At 39.4% G+C, this 19,568-nt stretch overlaps 1 protein-coding gene across 6 annotated transcripts in view; it reads left to right on the top strand.

The window, feature by feature from the left end:
- The window catches only part of IQCH (IQ motif containing H), a 210,240-nt gene that overhangs the window by 109,189 nt on the left and 81,483 nt on the right, over positions 1 to 19,568 (top strand). For all 6 annotated transcript variants that reach the window (XM_077746671.1, XM_077746665.1, XM_077746657.1 and 3 more), the window contains exons 12-13: positions 12,026 to 12,109; positions 16,199 to 16,374. In XM_077746671.1, coding sequence (XP_077602797.1) covers positions 12,026 to 12,109; positions 16,199 to 16,374 — 260 coding nt within the window. The remainder of the gene's footprint in view (positions 1 to 12,025; positions 12,110 to 16,198; positions 16,375 to 19,568) is intronic.

Raw genomic sequence — 19,568 nt, 5'->3', positions numbered from 1 at the left:
TGCTATTCAGTGGAGAGGTGATTTGCTGTAATTCGCTTTCATCTGTATGAAATGAACTAAAAAGTTGTATTTTTTCCCCCTGAAATAACAGATAATGTTTTCGATCTTCTTTAATGATAGAGGAACACAGGCTTGCGTGTGTTGTTGCTGTTACGCCAATAAGCCAGGATATTGCTTGTACACTGTTTTTAATCAAATGTGCAGTCAAAATGATAAGCTACATTCTCTGAAATTATTTAGTTCTAATTACGAGCAGATGGGATGCTTTATTTGCACCTAGGGCGCCTGAGCAAAAGGAAATGCTGTGTGAACAAGAATAATTAAGAAGTTGAATAGTGTTTTTTGCGCTTAAATAATCTGCAGTTTCATGTTAATTAGCACTAATGTAATTATTTAATTACATTTATGAATTGGGGAACTTAAAAGCTGTTGTCTGCAACACAGTGGTAAAATAGGTATGCCAAAATGACATTGGGAATCTCAGAAATCTGCACGGGAAGTTCCTTTAAAACATGAGCTGCTGTCAAAAGGTGTGGGGCGGTCTGCTTCCTTATTTGTTTTGTTTTGTTTTGCTTTTTAATCTACCTAGTGTGTTACAGATTTCCTTGGTGAGGCCAAATGTCCCAAGCGGACTTGGTTGTTTTGACAAACAGCAAAACTCATCAAATCTGCACCTTACATACTGGCTCTTTGTTAAGACCTTTTAAGTACAGTAATGCATTAAGTAATCTATTGTGATAGAATTCTAGATTGTGATTTATTTGTGCTTTTGTGTGTGTATATGTGTTTGTGTACCTATGCACAGTAATGAACAGTTAACACATTTGAACAGTAATACAAAAAGCAAAAAAAATTAAAATTATTATATAAATATAATTATCGTTTAAATTAGTTAGAATCTAGAGTATTTACATCTAAGTACTTTCTGAAAAGTTAGGAAGGTACTTCAGTTGCACAGAGTCTTTNTTTGTTCTTTTTATTGTTTGCAGAAGAAATTAGTTCCTCCTCAGGATGTAAGTGAGGTAAGACAGATCTGAATTTCATTCCAAGTTAGGCTTTGTTTTGGTGGGACTAGTTTTGCACACAAAATTAGTTCACACTCAGAAATTGCACTTGTAATTGATTACAACCAGAGAGGCTAATTGCAGACACAATTAACAGACTTGAGCCCTTGGAATAAGGTACAAGAGCCTTTTGCTTCTGCAACGAATTGTGGATGTGACCTGATATTACATGGGAAATCATGTTCTGTGTTTTCTGTTTTATTCAACACCAGAAATAGGGGCACCTGGATGGCTCAGCTGGTTGAGCATCTGAGTCCTGATTTCTACTCAGGTCCTGATCTCATAGTCTGTGTGATGGAGCCCCACATTGGCATCTGTGCCGTCAACACACAGCCTGCTGAGGATTCTCTGTCTCCCTCTCTCTGCGCCCTCCCAGCTCAAACACGTGCTCTCTCTCTCTCTCCCTCAAAATAAATAAATGAGCTTTAAAAAAGCCCCTAGAAATAGAACAAGCCCCCTCCTTTGCAATGTTGATAGCATGAAGGTATTACAGTCACGATTTCCACAAACTCCTTCCCTCCACCTCTGACCCTTCAAAACCCCAATGCAATCAGCCCTGCCAAGAAGGCCGATAGAAAAGAACCTTGGTCCAAAGAAGTAAAATTTCGAAAATAATGAGCAATAATCCAACCTGGGTAATAAAAAATAATTTTAAATGAAAATATTTTCACACTCCAAAAGGGTTTGCTGGATATAGACCTGCTCAAAAACTTGAATTACATTATTTTAAATCAGATAATATAACTACTTTTCTTCTAGAAGACATATTCTCAGTTTAAATACATAATAAATCTGAAAGTCTTTCCTATTATAGTAGTTTCTGTTTGTTAACAACATAATAACCCATTAAAATTTTTTTTAAATGTTTTTATTTATTTTTGAGAGAGAGGAAGAGAGAGGAGGTGGATAGAGAGACACACACAGAATCTGAAGCAGGCTCCAGGCTCTGATCTGTCAGCACAGAGACTGTTTAAGTGGGGCTCAAGCTCACGAGCCTTGAGATCATGACCTGAGCTGAAGTTGGATACTTAACCAACTGAGCCACCCAGGTGCACCAACATAATAACCCATTTAAAAATTTTTTAAGGTTTATTTACTTTTTTTTTTAATGTTTTATTTATTTCTAGGAGAGAGAGAGAGAGAGACAGCATGAGCAGGGGAGGGTCAGAGAGAGAGGGAGACACAGAATCTGAAGCAGGCTCCAGGCTCTGAGCTGGCAGTCAGCACAGAGCCCGATGCAGGGCTCGAACCCATGAACCGCAAGATCATGACCTAAGTGAAAGTCGGACACTTAACTAAGCCACCCAGGCGCCCCAAGGTTTATTTACTTTTGAGAAAGAGACAGAGGCATATGTGGGGGAGGGATAGAGAGAGACACAGAATCCGAAGCAGACCCTGGGCCCTGAGCTGTCAGTACAGAGCCAGACATGGGGCTTGAAATCACAGACTGCAAGATCATGACCTGAGCCGAAGTTGAATGCCTAACCCACCGAGTCACCCAGGCACCCCATAATAACCCATTTTAAAGTTTATTTACTGGGGCTCCTCGGTGGCTAAGTCAGTTAAGCATCTGACTTCGACTCAGGTCATGATCTTGCATTTGGTGAGTTTGGACCCCACATCAGGCTCTGACAGCTCAGATCCTGAAGCCTGCGTGGGATTCTGTGTTTCCCCGCTCTCTGCCCCTCCCCGACTCATGCTCTGTCTCTCTGTGTCTCAAAAACAAATAAAATGTTAAAAAGTAAAATAAAGTTTATTTATTTATTTTTGAGAGAGAGACTGCAAGCAGGGGAGAAGCAGAGAGAGAGGGAGTGAGAGAATCCTAAACAGGCTCCACACTGTCAGCATAGAGCCCAATGTGGGGCCCAAAGCCATGAACCATGAGATCATGACCTGAGCTGAAATCAAGAATCTGAAGCTTAACCGGCTGAGCCACCCAGGCACTCCAATAATCCTTTTTTTTTTTTTCCATATTTATTTTTGAGAGACAGACAGAGAGACGGCATGAGCAGGGGAGGGTCAGAGAGAGAGGGAGACACAGAATCCAAAGACAGGCTCCAGGCTCTGAGCTGTCAGCACAGAGCCTGACGTGGGGCTCAAACCCACGAACTGTGAGATCATGACCTGAGCCAAAGTCGGACGCTTAACTGACTGAGCCACTCAAGCACCCCTCCAAAAATCCATTTTAAAAAAAAAATTGCTGATCATGCATCTTCCAAGAGATATGAACAACCACATATATTGTTTTCAACTAAGCATTTAAAAAAGCCCAATTACACATTATCACCTGAGGAGAATACTTGGGCTCTGATCAAATAATATTTGTTTCTACATTCAATGCTTTAGGGTTTTTTAAAATTTTTTAAATGTTTTATTTATTTCTGAGAGAGAGAGACAGCATGAGCTGGGGAGGATCAGAGGGAGAGAGGGAGACACAGAATCCTAAACGGGCTCCAGGCTATGAGTTCACTGTCAGCACAGAGCCCGATGTAGGGCTCAAACCCACAAACTGTGAGATCATGACCTGAGCCGAAGTCAGATGCTTAACCGACTGAGCCACCCAGGCACCCCTCAATGCTTTAGGTTTTATAAAATAACCTGCAGCTATTAAACTAAGTTTAAATAACGTTAACTTGTCACCTTGTACTCATTCCACAAATGTAATTTTCAAACCATACCTTTCTTTAGAAAATGATTATGGTGTACCTTTTTTGTGAGCCCCACTTTTTCTGTGAATACCTGAAGATTTTAGGTAGTCACAACATGGCTACTTTGTCTCCTGCAGCAAGGGCTTACTATACATTTCATGAAAAAAGCAAATGAAAGTAAACATCATTTTTCTCTAGACACATGCCCCTCCACCAAATCTATTCAATATAGTAATTCTGTGTTCAGGGTTGGGAGGGAATCACTAGTCAAAATCAGTTGGTAGGCATGTAAGATTCAGGTAGGCATTTAGTACAAGTTACAAACTTACCTCTTTTGCTCTTTCCATAGGAAATTTGCAATCAATTCTGGTGTAGTGTTAGCCCTAGAAATAATTACACCATGTTGTTAGCCATTTGGGGCTACGCTAACTTGTTTGAACCCTAAAAATGAAAGATTAGTATCTGATAACTATACAGTATCTATATACAGTATCTATATACAGTATATATCTATATACTGTATACAGTAACTATACAATAACTATACAGTATATTGGAGTTATAAGCATTTGGTTGATTATGAGTTTTGCACCCACAAGAATAATTGCATTCTCCAAACGAATGATCACATGAAGGTCGGCCTTTCAGTAATGTTTTGGACCACAAAATATTTATCATGTATCTTCAAGTCTGTTGCTTGATAATATGAACATGAAGATAATTACACATTGCAGAGTAATGCCTTTGAAAGGAGGAGCTATGAAACTTGATTGAGGGGCGCTTGGCAGGCTCAGTAGGAAGAACAAGCAACTCTTGATCTCGGGCTTATGAGTTCGAGCCCCACATTGGGTGTAGAGGTTACTTAAAAATAAAATCTTTAAAAATAAGTAAATAAATAGGGGCGCCTGGGTGGCTCAGTCAGTTAAGCGTCCAACTCTTGATTTCAGCTCAGATCATGATCTGACAGTGGTGAGATGAAGCCCCGAGTTGGGCATGGAGCGTGCTTAAGATTCTCTCTCTCCCTCCCCCTCTGCCCCTCTCCAGCTTGGATTCACTCTCTTTCTATCTCTCTCTCTTGCAACTAATAAATAAATAAATAATTTTAAATATATAAATAAATAATAAAACTTAATTGACTGTTCCGTACTTTGAGTAGTATTCCTAGATGTCACAAAAAATTTAGCTATTTTTAACAAACAGGAGAGGTGGGATGCTGTTGGTTAATTGTCCAAAGAAACTGATCAGCCTTGTAATTTCCTAAGATGATAAAAAAAACAAACACTTCATTCTTTCCACAGTATATAGGCTAATCTCTTAATTGGATATTAGATATTTTTATCATTTTTATTAATGAAATACAATGATACAATAATATAACAAAATAATCTACAATGGTTTATAGCAAGAATAGAATACTAGGGTCTATTTTAAGCAAAATCTATCTGTCAAATAAGAAGGCACTGCAACAAAGAATCCTAATTCCTCTAGAAAAATCAGGGGTCTAAATAAAACCTACAAACTAATTCTGCTTCCAGTTTCTTTGGCCAAGTTATTTCCTCCACTTTTAATTTAACCCCTGTGCTCCTTTATTACAATGTAGCATTTGGTGCTGCACTTAAACTCAGTGGCATTTTAAAATATATTGACGTTAAATGAGATGTGCCACGTATGCGGCTCTGATGCCATGAGCAGGTATAAGGCACTTCCAGCCAAGTAAACCCCAGTGATGATCTTCCTCTCTCACTTCTCCTCCTTCTTTAAAAGAAAAACAGGGAATTACTGAGGTGAGATTTTCTCTTTTCTCTATGTAATCTTTTATTTCATTGCCAATTGATTTAATGGCTCAAAGGAATCTATATAGTTCAGCCTCACTTTTCCCCTCTGTGCATCACTTCAGCAATGTATCCTTGGAGCGAACACAATTAATGGTCTCTGAGATACTCCCCTTCCACAAAGTTGTGGATTCTGTTTTTGTGAGTCTCGTGAAAAAACATCTTTCTACTGCTCTGTACTGTCACAGAAGCCTAAAAGATAGAACTTAACTTTTGTATACAACTGATCCTACTCCAAATTGTCACGAGACCGTAGCTCCCTAACTCCATCCACTCCCTTCTCTCGAAAGACAAGAACTAGGGGTCACTTCCTTTTGTGAACAGGGGCAGGGTAGACAACCACAGCTAAGAGTTTTATAGCTGAAATCACATTTTTACTATGCCTCCAAGCAAACTGGCATCATTCTAGTTTCTTGTTTTTTTGAGTGGACACCTCAAAGACTTGCTAGGTTCTGCTTCTTCCACCTCAGGGCCAGGAAATTAGGACTTTCAATCAAATCTTCATGGTCTTCAACGTGTATTTTGGCAGGTAGTTATGGAATCCACAGTTTAGCTATGGTATTGCTGCACTAGGTGCTTGAGACTACAAGATCTGCCAAGATCTTACAGATAGCAGTTCCCCAAAACACACGCATCGTTTGAGATCAGGAACAAAGTACACTTCAACTTTCAAAATTACTTTACAGCCTGAATTAAAATGAAAACACATTGTATTCATCCAACAAATCCAAATCAACACTCATTCATTGGTTAGACCAGAGTTGGCCCCATGACCCTGTAATATTAAGTCACACTGTTGGCCTTGAGCTCTCTGATGTTGTGCCATGAAGTACAGAAACAGCATTGAACTGGGTGTCAGTCAGTAACACTAGCTCGTGAGCTTTTCGTGAAGTGGAGTACTATTAGGATATGCTCTGGAAAGACTCTTGCATATACTAAGATAAAACTATACTCTTTGTCATTGTCTTCGTTCTCATAAAAAATATTAAAATGTTTGTTCAGCAGCTCTCAAACTTACACTTGTAAACAACTATTGAGAACCCTAAAACGCACTGGTTACATAGGTTATAGCCATCAATACCACACTAGAGACCAAGACTGAGAAGCTTGAAAAATATTTAATTTACTTTAAAATAACAATAAGAAGCCCATCACCAATGTGACCTAAATAGCATATTTTTGTTAAACAAAAGCTTGATTTTCCCAAACAAACAAAAAAAATGTAGTGAGAAGAGTTGCATTGGTTAAGAAGTTTGCAAATCTCTTAATAGAACGTAGTTGGATTCTTGTATCTATTTCTGTATTCAATCTGCTGCAATATGTTGTTTTGATTGAAGCATATGATGAAAATCTGGCCCCACACAGATAAGTATTTGGAAAAGGGAAGACTTTTTCATATATTTTATAGCCTTTTCAGATAATTGTGTATGTTCTCCTTTGATTTTATACCAAAACTCAACAGTGAATAGTAATTTTTATGTGAGTTACAATGTGGAATTTGAAACTGTATCAATACATTTGTTTTTGTATTTTGTGAGAGGGCAAGACTGAAAAAATGAAAAAGGTAACTATCATCTTAGTATTATTTGAAAATAGTTTTGACCTTCCAGACTCCCTGAAAGGGTCTCAGGACCTTTCACAGTCTCTAGACCAGTCTTCGAGTATCACCGGCCTTAGCTGCATGTAACGTTGGGCCAACCACTGATAAAGCCATTGATAAAAAGTTCAAACAAGAGAAAGTCTTCACTCTTTAAAACAGAAGACTTCTAGAACCACAAAGAATCCATCTGGCCAGGTTAGTTTGAGAACGTTTTCAACATTCAACAAATATTTAAGCACCTCCGTGTTTTTTACATCCCCATCACAAAATTCCCTAATTCCCCTGAGCAGTCCCCCCAAGACAATGCTCAGTTTTATTTTCGTCAATCTGGCCCTGGATGTACTACATACATACAAAAATCACCAGATAGGCTCTCTCTTGCTGTATCTTAATCTCTTATCTCAGTAGCTTGTGCTCTCACACTTGTACAAGTAATTAAAATCTGGGTATAACCATAATGTCTAGATCACATTTCTCTGGATGACTGCAATATGCTAATGGGCAATCAGTTGTGACATATGTCACATGTTCCCTGAAATTTTTACAATTAGACTACCAAAGCTGGCTGTTAACTTTTCTTTATGAATAGGAGTAATTAATATCCACTCTCTAACAATGTCACTTTTGCTCAGCTTGCATCCAAGTATGCTTTCTTGAATGGAAGAGAAAGGGATGGAGTTACTGCTCTTGCTGTTGTCACCTGGTGTATGCCCACAGCAGTGTGTGATGCTTGTGAACATCACACAGCACCTATTTCAAAATGGGGAAAAGGTTGAGGTCTACTGCTCCAGTCCATCAAATTGACTACTACTGAGGCATGGCTGACTACCATCTCAGGCCAGGGTGATCAGATAAATGACAACTTGGTAACTAAAGGTCCATGGTTAACCCCTTCTCTGCCTTAGGCACCCTGTAAGGAATACAATTTGGAGACAAAAGGAAATAGAGCCAACTACAGGGTGATAAGCAGGCTGTTCAAGAGTATGTGCTCTCATGCGACAGTAGAGGCCTGTCACAGAGGCACACAGTCCCAAGGAGGCACCGTCACTGAGCCCAGCTTTGCTTTGTAGGTTTCTGTGGGTTCTGTGAAAGAAATGCCAACGCCAGCAGAGCTAATATACCAGGTGCAAAGAGGCCATTAGCATCACCTGATAGGAGTTTGTGCAGGAGTGGGTTTAGGGAAGAACGAGGAGATGAACGGAGGGGTGAACGTGGAGGTATGATGGCCAGTAACCACTGATGAGCATCCGTGGTTCAATAAAAGACCAAAAGTAGTTGGGTAACTTCAAAGAGGCATCTCTCAGGTATCCTCTGATGTGAAGCAGAGGCAATAACATTTTGTAAAATGATGCAACGCTCAATCAAAGAGCATGGCCATAAGGAAGGAGGCTAGATCCCTCTCTAAAGTGAAAAGGGAGAGAGAGTGCCCCGTTATGCCAGTGCTGTTGCCTCCTATGTTGATGAGGACCCAGAAAAAGCTAGAGGTCCCACTCCCCATTCTCTGATCTCCCCCAAATTCTCCAGATCAGAGAACCCATTTTATAAAAATTGAAAGGAGGAAAAGGAAGGAAGGCAACGTATTCTAACAAGGCAACTTGTTAGAGGGAATATCATCCTCTAACAAGTTCCCACAAGCTTAGTGGCTTCAACAATATAAATATATTCCCTTACAGTAATAATTCTTTGTTCAGAAGTCCGAGAGGGGCTAAAATCAAGGTGTCAGCAGGCTGTACTCCGTTCTAGAGGCTCTAGGGGAGAATCTTTTCCTTCCCCTTTCCAGCTTCTAGAAGCTGCCCACAAAGGAGTGAATGAAGAGAGCTCTTGGCCCCCTTCCTCCATCCTTAAAACCAGCAACAAGTATCTCTCTGTGCCTTTATTCTATGGTCACACCTTCTCTAACTCTCTTCTCTCCTGCCTCCCTCTTCCACTTCTAAGGACTTTTGTGATTACACTGAATCTAACCAAATAATCCAGGACAATCCCCTTATTTCAAAGTCAGCCGGTTAGCAACCTTAATTCCATTTGCAACTTTATTTCCCCTTTGCCATGTAACCTAACATATTCGCAGGTTCCATGGATGAGGACATGGACATCTCTGGAGGGCCATTTTCTGCCTGCAGCAACAGTTAGGAATAAAAGTGAGAAAAGAGGCAAAGACTTTATCCCTTCTGGTGATCTCTGCTCACACCTGAAAAGTCTTACCTTCTCTCTTAAGTAACCACATTTCTGCAAGAGCTAAATATATCCTATGCAAACTGTATAATAATTTGCAGGTGTATGTGATCTTAGACAAGAGACATGACACTTACCCTGAATTTCCTTATCTGTAATATGACAGGGTTGAAGTAGATAGTGTCTCACATCTCCCCCAGTGTTTCTATCTGATCTTTGAAGCACTATGTCTCTGAAGATTATATTCTCAAGTGTGATGTTTCATCGCCACAGAGCAGGTCTGCTGAGCTCCCCAAGGCCACAGCATCCTTGCTGATAGCCCCTGGTTAAGTCACTATTGTATTTAATATATGCATTATCAGCATAGATGGCAGTTTTTCACCTAGGTGTCAACCCTTGCAGACATAAGAATAGGGGCACTTGGGTGGCTCAGTTGGTTAAGCGTCTGACTTTGGCTCAGGCCATGATCTGGCAGTTCTTAAGTTCGAGCCCCACGTTGGGCTCTGTGCTGACAGCCTGCTTCAGATTGTGTGTGTGTGTCTCTCTCTCTCTCTGCCTCTCCCCTGCTCAAGCTCCATCTCTCTCTTTCTCCCTCAAAAATAAATAAACATAAATTTTTTTTTTAAAAAACATAAGAATAAATCTGACTTTAAAAAATGGACTCCCAACTTCTGCTCTGGGGATGACAAAGTTCATTACATTGTATCTCGTCCCTGTAGAATGGTCTCTTGCTTGTCACAGGATTTGTTGGTGGCTGTTGTTATAGACTTTGGAAGTGCGTCTATACCCCATAACATCAAAATACCTTATGTTTACATAGCACTTTACAGTTTACAAAATGTCTTCGTATCTGTAACTTTATAGGATCCTCTAGTACAATGTTCTGAGATTGCTTTCAGTTCTTTGAAACGGGTGTATTGATAACTGGTTCCATCATAATTCTGAATTGACATCCTGTATGCATCCTGATTAATGGTAACAGAGGTACCAAGCCATTTGTTGGAAAACTGACCTCCAGCCCTTGCATGGAATACAGACTTACTCACTCACATGCTGCACACACGGCAACAAAGTGATCAGACATCCTTTATATTTTAAGTTGGACATCATCTTAATGAGACATCTCACACTGCCTTTTATCTTTACTTTTGAAAGGAAATGCATTCATGGAATGCTCTCAGGCACTCTTCTTAATCATACTTCATTCTTTAGGCATTTTTCCTGCCTTCTGATAGTTTTGATATACAAGTTACTCACAATACATCTTCCTAAACAGTTCTCTGAATATAGATAGAATTATACAATATGCAAACTCCTAAGAGGTACAATAATCACACATCAAGATGGCATTGTTTGCAGCAGTCTATGTTAACTTTCATATGTGCAATGGTTCCCCAAACTCCTTCAGAAACTTATAATTTTTTCAAAAATAAGTCACCTAAGCCATATGTCCTTCTGCCTCTTTAGTTCTTAAGTTCATCTGCATAAAGTAAACGGGAGACTTTAAGATGAATTCTAAATTCATTTAATTTCCAGACATTGTCTAGTGTTTAAACACTGACATCAAAGCAAAGAGCCAATTATCAGAGTGCATTTGATCTGAAGCCCTGTTGCCGGAATTGCTATAGTGTTCCTTATGCTGAAAAGGAAATCTGTGTCACATCTCAAAGATGCAATATTTAAAATCACTTTATCTATAGTGGCTTCACTTGAAACATGTGTTTGGTCTCACTAACCACAAGGAGGCATTGAAGCATCTCTTCAAAATGTGAAAAGCAATTTTACTTAAAAAAAAAAAGTTGCACCTACAGTTGCTGAATTTCATATAAGCAATTATACCTGCTTGTGCATACGCACGCCTTTTAAGTTCATGTTTTGAGCCACTTATTTTTTTAACCCCTGAAATGCCATCAGAAAGCGTTGCTGCCGTTTTGTCTTTTGTGAGAGATTTTTGGACAATAGTAATCCACACGCAATTTCCTTCTGCTCTGTTTCCAGTGGACGTGAAGGCAAACTGCAGGACTTTTATTAGTACATAAAAGTGACTGCACTAACCTTTATTGCCCTTTAAAGGCTCAAATTCTTTTGATGGGGTGAGTAGAAGCATGTTTCTTAAACATTTTAAAGAAATGTTTCTTAAACATTTANATTAGTACATAAAAGTAACTGCACTAACCTTTATTGCCCTTTAAAGGCTCAAATTCTTTTGATGGGGTGAGTAGAAGCATGTTTCTTTAATATTCAGAATTACTTAAACACATATTCCTGACAGCAAGGGGGTGTCTCTGAAATCTGTGTGTCAGTTTAGAATGATTCTGGGGACACATCTTCAAAATGTCCCCCCAGAAAGCAGAAGTTGAAAGAGCCAACATAGATTTTTTTTTAATTTATTTAAACTCTGAGCATAATCTTCTTCAATGTTGTTTTGAACCTTCATGTTAAACGCCAGAAATTTTCCTCATGTTTTCCTGATCTTGATTCCCGGTGATTTTGCTAATGTTGAAAAATATGAACTCGTCTCTCGCAGACTGTAATGCTTAATTCCCTGAGAAGCAAGGACCTCATTCTTAGGAGTTAGATTGTTTCTATAAGATGCTTACGAGAAAATTCTTTCCTGGAAATGTGGACCATGACACGTGGAAAGCTCAGTGTGCCATTTTGCCATCCTGACTTCCTCTTTCTGTGTTTTGACACCCTGGTTTCCTATAGGATACTCCCAGCCTGTGCGACAAAATATTGCCGACTTCAACACGCAGCAGAACATGCAGCTGGGGAGGTTGTGTGACATCTTAGGTACAGTAAATACTTTCACACAAATGACTCTTTGGAATGTTTATCAGAGGATGTTGATACAAATGTTTCTTTTTTTGCTCCCCCCTCACAAGATAAAAGCATGGACTTCTACTCTACTTTGCGGGCCAATTACATGTTTTCCTTTAAAGTACAGATTTATAGTGGAATCAACTTGAATTAAAAATGACATTTTTTAATTAATTTATTTGGGTAGATTTTCTCAATTCTAAGGATTTCTCTCCTATAGCCTCAAATCTTCTTCATTTTCTGAATCTGGCAGTGAACGAAGCCAACATTTTATATTTGTATCAATATTGTCTATTCTATTATCTGGGGAATACGTGGAAAATGGTATCAGACATGAAAAGCATTATTTTCATTATAAGACTAAGAGGGATGAGAAGATAGATTTCTAAAAGAAGCTTTTATTTAAATATATATCATCTAGTGATTAGAAAATAGGAGATGCCTCGTGGAGGGAATTTTTAGAAATATAAACCTCAAGTTGTAGACACATTTTTGTAAAAGCCAAGTTCTGATACTGGCGTGATCAGTTCTAAATCAGACACCAACCTGGGCCAGGAAAGAAGAATCCAAGAGTGCATGGTTTTGGTCAATGATGTTCAAGGCTAGGGTTTAGGTAAGGCTTAAAGAATCCAGGTTGCCAAGGCTAAGCACTAATACTGAATCGGTTTCAGAGGCACTGGCCAAAAATTTAGGGCAAACAAAAACTAGGTTTTTATTAGTTACCAAATAAGAACTTCTTTTTTTTTGTTAAAATATAATTGCTCCGGCCCTTATTTAAGCAGAACAAGGAAGAATTTTAAATTATCAATGACCAACTTAGCTGGCTCCCTGGAATGGCATACTTTACATGATTCATATATATTTCAGCATCATTATTATTTTATAAATGCCATTTGGTAACAGAGATACATCAGTACTAGAAATTTACAGTGTCCTAAAATAATAATAGTGTAATTGCTTTAATCTATTATGTAGGCACTAATATTGTTTTTCAGTATTACAAAAAAAATATTTTAATGACTTGAGATTGATTTGTTAGTGCTGAGCTATTTCAAGTAAAAATCCTGACTGGATGGAGACCACCGAAGTACGGCAGAGGGCAGACTTTGCTCTAATTTATTTGCGTTAATTTTTTTCTTTAGCTTTTTATATACCCTTCTATATATAGCACTAAACCATCACCAAAGAATTTCTTTACAAAACAGTCTCATTATTCGAGAGACTTGAAACTATTCGGTTTCTATTTTAAATAACTCAATAATTCAGTCTGTGTCTACCTGCAATGGAAAATTTCGCTAATAGAACATTTCTGAGAGACTCTGAACCAAATGCCTTTTTTTTTTTCTTGGTACACTCTCATCATGTTATAGTGATCCGATCTTAAAACCTCTTCAAGAGGAGCAATGAAAGTTTAGAAACAGTATTTAGAAGGTAGAAAAAGTACCTGCTTGTGAATTTTGTTTAAAAAATGAAGAAACTAGGAGATTAGTAATTTTATGTAAGAACAAATGATTATATATATTTTTTATTCCATTAATTCCTAGCAAAATGTGTTGAGTTTTTGCTTCTTCAGGGGAAACAAAGAGAATCTGCTCAGGTTGGTAAGACCTGTCATTCAGATATTGGTTGTGAAGTCAGGGTATCAGGTGGAGACACCAATGGCTAGTATTTTCAATTCCTAGAGGAGTTAAGCAAGAGAGTGACTTTTATTGACTATTGACTAGCAACCAAAGCCATCTTTGTCTTCATATTAATTGCTTTCCAAAATTACCTGTCAATTAATTTTTAGCATTTGCAGATTCACAAGCAAGCCATACTAATATCAGATGTTAGTGATACATATTCTTTTGCCAGAAATGCACAGGAAAGGTGAGATTAGCAATACGATGGGTTGTCATTTGTAACCTAGAAATTTCTTCCCAAGAAAAATTTAGTTTTTTTCAGCTATGGAATCTTTATTTTCATTGTTTCTTTTGTCTTTTTAAAAAAAAATACTTCTAAAATACTAGAATGGTTTTTGAAACCAAATAAAGAACACATCCAAAAGCCACAATGAGGTTAATTTAGATTGGTTTCATACAGCTCTTTCCAGTGTAACTGGCTTCTTTTTGCCTTTTAGCATTTCTCTCAAGAAAAGATAAATAAAAGCACCGCCAAAAAAAAAAAAAAAAAGATACAATGATTCCTTCAGAATCAGAGGAACTGAGAGGTACCATTAGTTTAATAAGACACTAGTTCCTTCTTGAAAACACAAGATTTGGGATAAATGATTTGATCATTCAGCATCTGAATAGAAGCTATTTACTGTCCCCTCAGTTAATTTATTCTGAGGTTTATGTGGCAGCTGGATTTCAAATGAAATAGGGACAACTTAAATATTCACATATATGGAGTGCCTGCTCTGGGCTCAGCACCGAGCCAGGTCAGAGGACACGCCTTCTCCACGGGGAAGATTTCTCCCACAGGCTGTTGTATAAGATTTTCTACTTCCCAAATCGCTCCATTTTCCAAATCTCCCTTCGGTCAACCCACAAGCATGTATTGAATGGCTTCTGTGTACTTGGTACCGAGGCTTGGGGGAATATAGGAAAGAGCATACATACATCTTGCCTTTAAAGAGTTGGAAGAGACAAGATCAAGAGATCTGAAACAATAGATGAAAGCACAGAGGATACTACATCATGTTAAATCTGGAGGCACTGACTGAAGGAGCACAAGTGTGGAGGGCAGGGCGTGGAATCTCTGCTGGCTCGCCCGAGTCAGAGCGAGCCATGTGGCAGATTCACACATGTGGACTGTTTGTTGAATACCTACCATGTGCCAGATATGGCACCAGGTGCTTTATATATATTCTTTCATTTAATACTCTTCAAAACTCTATGCCCAGGCGATTCTATTCTCCATTTTAGTGATGAAGAAACCAATGCTTAGAAAGGGTAAGTAGTGTGCCCAGCATTCCTAGGCAGCTGAGCTAGAATTTAATCCGTCTGTGTTTTATATACTCTGCCAAACTGGACAGGGGAGTCTTAACATCCCCTCACAGCCCTACCTGGCCAAGGAAACGTTTTACAGCAGTCCCTCCCCTGAACTTCCCTATGCACCTGGGCCGGGGGCTCCACCGCGCCCACTGCTCTCCACCATGTTTGATGACTGACTGTGCACAGGAAATGGTCACTCCTCATGGGCAGCCTCTCGGCAGCTTATTTCCCTCCAGGTATTGCCAAGTGCTCTGCCCCTACTGATCAGCCAGTTATTTTATGAATGAATGAATGACACCATTGGCTGCTGATTTCCTTTTCCTACTCCTTAAACTCTTAAACCCCTGCAGCCTGGAGTGGGTAATCTGACCTATCTATCCCATTTGGGTGGGATATTTAATTAGGATTACTTTCTATATACATAATAAGCACATCTTACGAAGAAAAACAGTTAAATTAAGACAGTGCTTTCTTTAAACCAAGAATCACTAGATGTCCTATTTAAGTAATATGCTCCTCTTTGGGAATGGAGCAGGGAAAAGGTTGGTTTCCTGAAATAATCATTGCCATGGTCATAATCAAACCATTTATTTGGACAGGATGTTCCCTGAATTGGCCCTGCCAAGTCCAGGCAGAATAAGAAATTGCAACTTCATCAGCTTTCTAAAGTTAATAGCTCCGTTTTATAATTTACTGAAGTTAATGGGATAAATTTTTAAAGCGGTATGCAATTCCCATTGATGTTAATGGTAGTTCTGGGGCTAAATCCCTATGTATTATTTGAAAGCACACTTCCATGGTATCTCACAGCCCTCCTTCTGAAGGAATCATTGTGTCTATTTTTTTTGGTGGCGGTATTATCTATCTTTTCTTTAGAGAAATGCTAAAAGGCAAAAAGAAAAAAGAAAAAAAAGAGAAAAAGCCAGTTAATTGCAAAGATGCATACAAAGCCAATCTAAATTAACTTCAATGTGGCTTTTGGATATGCTCTTGATTTTAAACTGTGCAACATCAATCTGATGCCAGAGTTCAGAATGTCATTTACCTTTACACCAGTAATTAACATTATGCCTGTTGTTTCTAGATGCCAATGTGAGCGTCATCTACATCTGCTCCCATCAGATGAATGACGAGTTACTGCTGTATTACAATAAAATCCTGAGTCTACAGGCAGCTGCCAAATCGGGAAACCTTGAGGACAGAAGTGACCTGCAGGACAGGTTCAAAATTATCACCCCTGAAGCTATAAACATCTTCCCTGTGAGTTTGTCTTCTAATTACTACGGCTTCAGGGATGCAGTAAAATTAAATTGGAAATTTTATAACTTGCAACGCTCTGGTACACATCAGTGAAATATTATTGCAAGTTTAACAGCTTTACTGATTAGACTACTAGTTGGACTGTAGGAAATAAATATCCCAGTTTAACTTCCAGACTTAGTTGAGCTACCCCTGCCCAGTTTCTCTACAGCTGAAACCTAATTGCAGTTATTGGTGGTACCATCAAGTAGGTGAATTTATAACATCTACAGTGCCTTTCTCTTAATTTTGTGTGCAGGACACCAAGGCAGAGAAAGGCTGAGCCCACCCAAGGTCACCAAGCTAGTTAGGGACAGAAGCTCGACCAGGACCCCTGTTCTCTGATGTCCACACTGTTAGTCCTTGATACTCCCCGGGCCCATCTCCTCGAGGGAATGTCGCCTGATTTACCATATGACAGGGTTCAGAATGAATGAGGTTCAGATTTTGTAACTTGTACTGATTTTTAATGAATGGAATGAGTTCTAGACGGAACTCCATCCCTACCCAAGAGTTTTTGGGAAATTCATGGAGCCACAAGGACAGTGTTCTAGAATAAGGCAGTCCAAGAGATGGCTTGAAATGAATTTCTCCACGTTTCAACAAGAATTTAAACTTTCCATGTTAAACAATCAACATTTTTAATACCTAGGGGACTACACAATTCTGATGAGACCTTTTTTGTGTGTGTAATTAAGGGTCGGAATTTTCAGGTAAAGATATAGCTCTCTCCACTCACAAGTGGGCTGCGCCAAAGTCAACGCTCTGTTTATCCGCAAAGAAAGTGATGGCACGCTTTCCTATTTATGTGTTGTTACTACCATTAACCTTCAGATACACCATGATTTGAACCCATTCCCCCAAAAAAGGCTTGCCATGGCTGAGGAGGGTTGCCATGACATTTCTGCTTTGCTAGTATACTCAGTGAATTTCATCAGGATTTACTTTCTTCTACCAAGACGAACACTTACATTTTCATAACTGGACTCCTCGGCGTTCCCCCCCGCACCCACCCCGGCCAAATCTCTTTGCCTAGCTCTGATTCATTGGCACTGCTTGGCTGTGGAAGACGACAGCAAGGCAGCAACAGGGTGAGCAAGAGAAAAGACAGGGGACGAATCACTGCCACTTACTTATGCTCTTAGGAACCTCCCAGTACCTCTATCAGTGCAAGGATTGCTTGGTGCTTCCTAGCTACCATCTGGTCTCCATGGCAGGGTCACTGTGGACATGAGAAGGCAGGGAAGACAAAACTGTCATTGGTGTGCAGTTCATTTCCTGATCTTATCCAGCCAGAAACTGGAGCTGACGCCTGGTAGCTGCTGATAAAGACTTTCTGTACATCTGAAATGTCCATATACATCCAAGAGGCACAGACTAGGAAAGGGGCGCTAGTTCGGGAGAAGGAAAGTGAGTGCACGACTAACATTTATTGAATGCTTAGCACACATTTTCTCATTTGGTCCTCAGAACAATGCAACAAGACAGAAATGATCAATCTCTTCCTATGGATGAGAAAGCCCAAGTCTGTTCTGGTCCCAAGTTACGAGTGGGGTCAAAGTATGAACCAAAATGCGTCCGATCCCAGTAACAGTATCAGGAACCGGAAGTGTGGCTTTGCTCCCTTTGCCTTTCTGGTTCTCTGTGCTTTGTCTATACAGTCAGGTGATGGTTAGGGCATTTCAGACCTTTCCAGCTCTGCAATCCTGTTACCTGAGACACGTGCGCTGCGGACCACACTTCAGCTTTTAAGTCAGAGATAGGCAGTTGACACTAACGAATGCCCTGAACGAGTCACGTTCGTAGTGTCGGTTTGCATCTTTGTGAGTAGAAAGAAGTAGGGAATATTTTAAGTACTTAATACTTCTCACAGTTTACATTTAAATTATTTGAGTAATTAATCATTCGTAGGCAATCAACTTTTTAAAATACAAAAAATCAAGCTCTTGCTTTCAAATCAGTTCTTGCTCATGTTTAGCGATGGCTTTATTTCCTTTTAATGGGTTTGAGAGATTGTATCAGTGCTGATTTTCATTCAAATGGATGGCTTTGAGGAGACTTTTTTAAAGCGTGCCAAAAATCTGTTTGTACATCTCTCCAAGTTACTACTCAATGCTCTAAGCTGTAATGGCAAAAAGTGCTCTTATAAAGTCGTCATGTCTGTTTTTGAACATTTTAATGTTTACGAAGACATCCCCAGCAACGACTTTTTGTCTCAGGTCAAAAAAAAAAAAAATTATGGCGATCAGTTAAATGCGGCTATATGGCTGTGGAATTAAGAACATTTTAGATCTTTGTCATCTGTGTTCATCTCCTGCCTGGATCTGATGATACTGATTTACTCTGAATGGTCATACAGGACCCACGGTCAGTAATGTGTCCTGTGCCATCACTCATTTGTGTTTAAAATCTTTATTGAACACATATCGAACACAATAGAATGGTACCATTTTGCCTGAAGAGTAAGGCAGGCCCACAGATGACTGACTGTAAGAGTCAGGTCAAGTACTTGCCAACAGAGATCAGCAAACCCAGTGGAGAAGGAGATCCGGCCTGGCTGGAAGTGGCTCAGTGCTCTAACATTAGATTCTATGCCTCCATCTGCCACCCCCCATCACACCTCATAAACTCACCAGACCTTCACTACTCAGTCTGTAGAATGGGAGAAGTTACGGCAGCTGGAGCTCGAAACTGTGCTAATACCCAGATTTCATTCTTGCCTCTGCCGTTTACTAGCTGTGTGGCTTTGGGCAGATCACTCGAGTCTCGATTTCCTTATCTCTAAAAGAGGGGCTGTTAATTGGGACAGTGTTCTATGGATCAAACAAGAGAATAATTTCAAAAAGCTTGACCATGTAACCTTTACATCAAGAGTGCTGCTACCTTGAAACACTCTTTTAGGTCCCCTGTAAAGCCCACCATGTACATTATGACTCACGTCCCTGGTTCTCCCAGACATTTAATTTTTTTACATTTTCTCATCGGAATAATTTGTGGGGAAAGTAAAGGGGTGACATAAACAAGGAGGAAAGACAGTGATCAAACAGATGGGAAACAGGAACTCAAGAGGTGGTACCAGCCATTGTCCAGTGGAACACTGGCTTTCCTAGAATAGCATTCTTTGAAATAGGTGTTGACAATGGATTTAGAGGTGC

The sequence above is a fragment of the Crocuta crocuta genome, unplaced genomic scaffold, assembly GCF_008692635.1.
Source record: "Crocuta crocuta isolate KB4526 unplaced genomic scaffold, BGI_CrCroc_1.0 scaffold130, whole genome shotgun sequence".
Classification (NCBI taxonomy): Eukaryota; Metazoa; Chordata; class Mammalia; order Carnivora; family Hyaenidae; genus Crocuta; species Crocuta crocuta.
Note: the sequence above shows the minus strand (reverse complement) of the source record. Positions and strands in the feature narration are given on the sequence as shown.